Source organism: Taudactylus pleione, unplaced genomic scaffold (genome assembly GCF_031769625.1).
Source record: "Taudactylus pleione unplaced genomic scaffold, aTauple2 ptg000336l, whole genome shotgun sequence".
NCBI classification, from domain to species: Eukaryota; Metazoa; Chordata; class Amphibia; order Anura; family Myobatrachidae; genus Taudactylus; species Taudactylus pleione.
The window spans coordinates 3479672-3485671 of NW_028284737.1; the positions used below are offsets into that span (position 1 = coordinate 3479672).

The window sequence follows — 6000 nt, forward strand, 5'->3', positions numbered from 1 at the left end:
GCTACACACGCGGTGTCACAGAGACAGCGTCTGCACTGCGGGCCGCATGGTATGCTACTCAGCTGCGTACCATGCGGGCATGACTCGAGTATAAGCCGAGGGGGTGCTTTTTCAGTTTTTCAGCACAAAAAATGTGCTGAAAAACTCGGCTTACACTCGAGTATATACGGTACATCCAAATGTAAATGAGCCACAAAGCAGTTAGCAAAATCTACGTGTTGATGAAAACACACTGATACTTTTCAGATAACGGTATGTATTTTGCTGTACATACCAGTGTGCATTACTGATGCTGCAAGTGCATAATAACAGCATCAGAGACCTATTACTATACAGCGAATGCTTCCAATAAATAGCAGATTTAATAACACCACCATATTGAACATTGTGGTTCAAATTTATATATTTCTTTTTTTATGTAAATTTAAAAGAATAAAAGAGCCCATTTATTAATGATCGCATTTGCAATGCGATCTAGGCATGACATTACCGCACATGACGGCATTGCAATATGTGATCATACCGATGCAATGTATCAACCGGCCCATGCAGGGACAGGAGCTGCAAAAGGAGCCCGCCCCTGCGATGTGCCCGGTGTGCTGCTAGGTCTACTGCGCATGCGCAGTCCCGCTACCTGCACATACGCGCGTATTATTGCCGAACCCTCTGCCGGTTAATTATGCCACGTGTAGCCCATGGGCTACAGCGGCTAACGTCATCTTCAGATGCGGGGACCAATCTCCAGAATGCTTCGCAATCCGTAAATTGGAAAATCTGGCAGCATCGCATCCCTCATAGTAACCTATGGAGGCTGCGGATGCCAGCGGGAATGGAGGGATTGCAGCAGGTTTCAGAGATAGCTGCTGCGGTCCCTTTGTCATACATCTGGGGGAAGCTCAATATTTGCGGTTCACCACCGCAAATATAGAATGATAAATGGGCCCTAAATAAATTGTTGGACTTTTAAGGCTTTCAATATCCAGGAAGTTGTCCATCACTGGCCACGCAAACACTTTCCACTAGGTGACCTGAAAGACTGAACGTCTAGCGTTCAGACCTTCAGGTCGCCAAGGTGAAGTGCCCGCACTGAACGTCATTCAGACTCCTTTGGTCCGACCTCCTATCTCTATACATGCTGAACCTTACGAACGTCGTCAGGTTGCCTGAACCTTACGAACGCCGTCAGGTTGCAGGGCATGTTCAGTAGATAGTCGGGGTCGGCAAGGACCCAGCGTGCACTCGCATCGCTGGTCCTTGACGACTAACCATTACACGACTTTGTGAACAATGCGACCAAAACCTCCTAGTTTACAAAGTCGTGTAATGGATACGCCCCTTAAGGAGCCAAGCGAGGCAAAGATTCCTACATAGGACGTGCGAGGAGGCCAATTACAGAGTAATGTGGGAATCAGGTATCCAGGGACCATAACGGGATATTTCCTATGTATATACACCTACAATTATTCTCCATGCCTTTACATACAAATAAACAAAAAACACATACTCTGGGAATTGTTTCCATGTTTGCACCATGTTACACCCAAAACATATTTATATCGTATAGCCTAGTGATTATATATCGTATATACAAGATGTAGGCAGGCACATTATACGTACTGTAACCGAGGAGCACCCAGGCACACATAGGCAGCACACATAGAGAGAGGCCCCGTATGCGACCTGCCCCGTTACCCCGGCCTGGGGTGTGCGGGTGATCCAGGGCCAGGCCTAGCAGAGGCCTGCTCACATGTCCCCCCACTCACCGCTTCACCACACCGGTCTTGATCTTAATCTGCCTGACTCGCGGGTCCGCCATTTTACCGAAGCTTCCTCACACACAGGGACGGACAGGGCGAGCTGAATAACAGCCGGTTACTGTGGATACAGTAGTGATGGGGCTGGGACGGGGGAGGCGGCGAGACTGCACATGCGCGGTGTCCGTTTCTGTGTCGCACGTTGGAGCCGTCATGTGTCTGACTCTGTATAATGTGACAGTAGTGTCAGTCTCCTGCCTGCCAGAGGCTGCTAGGGTGCGGGTACAGGCTGACAGAGCCACAGTAGATGGATACCAGCAAGTCGCCTTCTTACTGGTGTATCTATTGCACTCACGTTTGTTTTGGAACTAGCTGTATCTTAGCTGTGTCTATGGGCCTGATTCCGAGGTGGACACAGTGTTGATGTTTGCGTAGTTGAGCAATTTTATTACATACTGCACATGCGTATGAGTCGCACGGCGCGTGGGCCAAGTTTTATTACCGATGGTGGTCGCGGTGTGATTGTCAAACGGAGCGTTTGTAGGAGGTAATGGAGGGGTGACGACTCAAATGCAGGAGTGCCGCAACTGTTTCAGGGTGCGCGCCTGTGACTGCAAATTCGTACGCAGTGACTAAGGCTCCGACAGCTTACTGCCGACGGACATTGTGAACGACCATAGGGTTGCTCAGATCATTGATGTGTGAGAGATAGTTATGGGGCATATCCATTACACGATGAATGAACAACACTGTAATCGTTCATTAAACTTTGCAGTGGATATTGTGCCCACACTGAACGATATATCGTTCAGTGCAGGCACCCTCCCTCATCCCCGAACCTGCACACCCTGACGATATCGGCAGGTTGGGGAGTATGTTCAGACGATGACAGATGCCGACAACGACCAGCAGGAGCACGCATTACTGGTCGTTGCCGGCATATTCACTGCACGATGAATGTACGATGTCATCGTTCAATCGTCCATTTATAGTGTGTAGTGGATATGTGCCTTTAGTCTTTGTACACAAGCTGCCAGACTTGGGACGCCGCTAATCCCAACGGCTGCGACACTTGCATCAGGCCCAGCATCACAAATGCATACTTGCAGACTTTCTGTCTGGGCTCAGCCAGGTCGGTTCGGCAGGGGTTAGCGGGCCTGATTAAGCAATTGCATCCTCATGGCACTGATACACAATGACGTGATTACCAGCATTGTGAAGAGGGGGATGAATTGCATCATCGGCCATCCAAACCGCTTACTTCACTCAGACTTGCCCACTCTTCTGGGCGACTGGGAATGCTACCCAATTTTCAGGTGTAGACAAATATGTTGAGCACACTATAGTGCCCCCAGTTTACGTTATGCCACATAGTTCACATGCCACAGTGACTCCCATTCAGGTGATGTTGCTATGTGTGGGGGCTCTTGGGGAACACCCTGTCCACCGTATTGTTAATATGGCACTGGTCCCGGGCTGTGTTACTAATGTCAGCGGGTTTTTTTTACCACTAAATGGGCGTTTTTTGGTGGTAACTGATTGGCAACAGTGGTGGAGCGTATAATGCGATTAATGCAGAATCGCGTCATCGTGGCCTCCGCTCCTTGCTCCAGAATGCCGGGGCAATCTCGGCAATGTGTAGGGAGGGCAGGGCGGTGATGACTCAATCGCGTGGTCACATCCCATTCTGTGACACGTCCCTCGCCACGTCCTCCCCGCCATGCCGACCTGGTTTGCCCCTCCCAGAGAGGGCAGACAGAATGTTGGCAAGTATTTGAGTAGTGTGTACGCCCGTTCCATCTTTAACGATATTCATTGTATAGTCCCTTTTGCTGTTCTGCACAGCAGATGGGACGATGCAATGAACAATGCGGTGCTGTTACATGCTTTGGATCATGTAGTGTATATGTCGCACGCAATGTATCGTTACATAGCATCGCACCAATGCTGGGTACAGCTGGGATCTGGTGGCTTAGATGCCGCAGCATAGGAGCAGCCAATTAGTTAAAGTTAAGGAAAAAAAATGTGTGCCAGACCAGGCTGAAAGGACTGGGACTGGTTATTACTTTTTTTTTGGGGGGGGGGGGGGGGGGGGGGCTTTTTTTGCCTCTGAACTCTAGAATTGTCAGAACTTCCCAAGAACTTAACAAAATATATAATTAACAGAATGCTGATTGTTCCTCACACGCAACATTGGCTCCCACATTGAGCTAGAGGTTAGAGTCATCGCTAGACTTTTAAACCTGATTGATGTGGTGTATAGATTTTGAAAAGTGCGGGGACAGCACAAGGCGCTCAAGGCTCTTGTTTTGGCTTTGCACACGAGCAATATATGAGAAAATAATTTAGGAACTTCAGCAGGGTGACACTTGAAATGGCCTCCTCGTCTCGTCATTGTGCCATTTCATGAAGATCAAGGTCTTTGCATGATATAGGACTGATTGTGGCCAGCTACTGTATCTGGTCCTTCCTTGATGGGTTCCAAAATAAACAGGAATCTCAGCAACATAGAGGAGTTACTCCAATAAAGGGTGCCCTATGAGTCAGGTAAGGGGAAGCAAGGGAGGTTATTTTCCAAAATAAAAAAGATAGCATTAAGCTGGGTACACACGGTACAATCTGCACAACCAACGATATCGCTGAACGATTTCCCTTGAACTTTTCTGTAGTGCAGAACAAACGAAATTGGGTGTACACACTGATAGATGTCTAAGATAGATCTCTTTCAGTGAAGTCATCCTGCAACATCTCTGACCATGCAAATCGTGATGAAATCGTCCAAGTTGGCCTGCATGTACGTACGACCATAGATATCGCTATCGTCCATGCGGGAATGCGCATCGTTGGCCGTTCGCTGCATAAAAGTATCGTTGAACGTTATCGTTCATATCATTCATAAATATTGTACCATGTGTATGCACCTTTAGCCTTTAAATTGGGGACATCCATTGACAGACGGAAAGCCAGTACATATTCTCAATGCGATACATCAGTAACAGAAGGTAGAGGGGCTGATTAAAATTTGGATGCAACCAATTTCACGTCTGCATCTTTTGTCTTTGTGCTTGTGCCATGATAAAGCTTTTTCCTGGTGTACATCCGTGCATCCGAATGTGTGTGCGAACTAAATCGGGTCGCATACTTGGTGCTACACACGCATGCGCAGAGGAAAAAACTTTGGCCGTTTGCATGACTATAGAAAAAGTTTACGACTGAATCAGGGCCAATATTTTCTCTGGAAGTTACAGTATTATAATTTGCTCAAAGTAACCAAGTCTCTAGCTATCTCCCTATTTTCCGGCTTACCTCCGCTGTATTGTTTTGGGCAGCAGCAGCTACTTACATTGCTGCTGCATCTATAGGAAAATATGCTAATGCCACAGGAGGCGCCTGATGACAAAAAACTGCCACTGCCAGAGCTGCGTCCAAAGGGGTTGGGTACAGGATGCCGGCGCTTGGGATCCCGGCAGTCGAATTCCCAATGCCGGCATCCTGACAGGGTAAGGACACTGACACTTGTCGATCGGTATCCTAAAGGGACACATCCACTAGACGATCTACTCCCTGTTCAATCTCTAAACGATTTTCCCTTGATTTTTTCCCTTGAAATTTTATCTTTCAGTCTGAACGATTTGCAAACTATCTTTAATAGATCAAGTGAAATTGATCTGCATGTTCAGTCAACTGACGAGAAGATCAAACGACCAGCGGGAGCGCGCATCGTTGATCGTTAACAACCAAACACTGCACGATTTATAAACTATTTTTAAACGATTGAACGATAACGACGTCGTTATCGTTCAATCGCCTGCTGAAATCGTGTAGTGGATGCCCCCCTTAAGCCTCCCCCTATCCCTAACCCTAACCTCCCCCCTAGTGCCTAAACTTAACCTCCCCACACCCTAAACCTTACCCTCCCCCCTTAAGGCCTAACCCTAATCCTCTCCCTAGCGCCTAAACCAAACCCTCCCCCTAGTGCTTAACCGTAACCCTCCCCCTAAACCCACTACTTATTTTCGGGATGCTGGTGTCGAGATTCTGGCGCCGGTAATCTAAGCGCCGGCATCCCGCACGCCGGGATCTTTACTGGATCCCATCCGAAGATGCATCGAGAACATCGGGTGCGGCATCAGCCATCTGAGCGAGCCTAAGGCTTCTCAGGATAGCCATCTCAACTCCAAACTTCTCTGAATCAGGGCCCATGTAACTCAATTAGGAATCTTAAATTGGCCAGGCTATATTGGAA

The 6000-nt window shown here is 48.0% G+C and overlaps 1 protein-coding gene across 1 annotated transcript in view; it reads right to left on the minus strand.

Annotated features, from left to right (window-relative positions):
- The window catches only part of TBCA (tubulin folding cofactor A), a 57603-nt gene extending 55637 nt beyond the window's left edge, over positions 1-1966 (minus strand). Inside the window, exon 1 of the mRNA XM_088443879.1 lies at positions 1764-1966. Within this exon, the coding sequence (XP_088300005.1) occupies positions 1764-1816 (53 nt within the window). The 5' untranslated portion in view covers positions 1817-1966. The remainder of the gene's footprint in view (positions 1-1763) is intronic.
- Positions 1967-6000: the final 4034 nt, after the last annotated feature.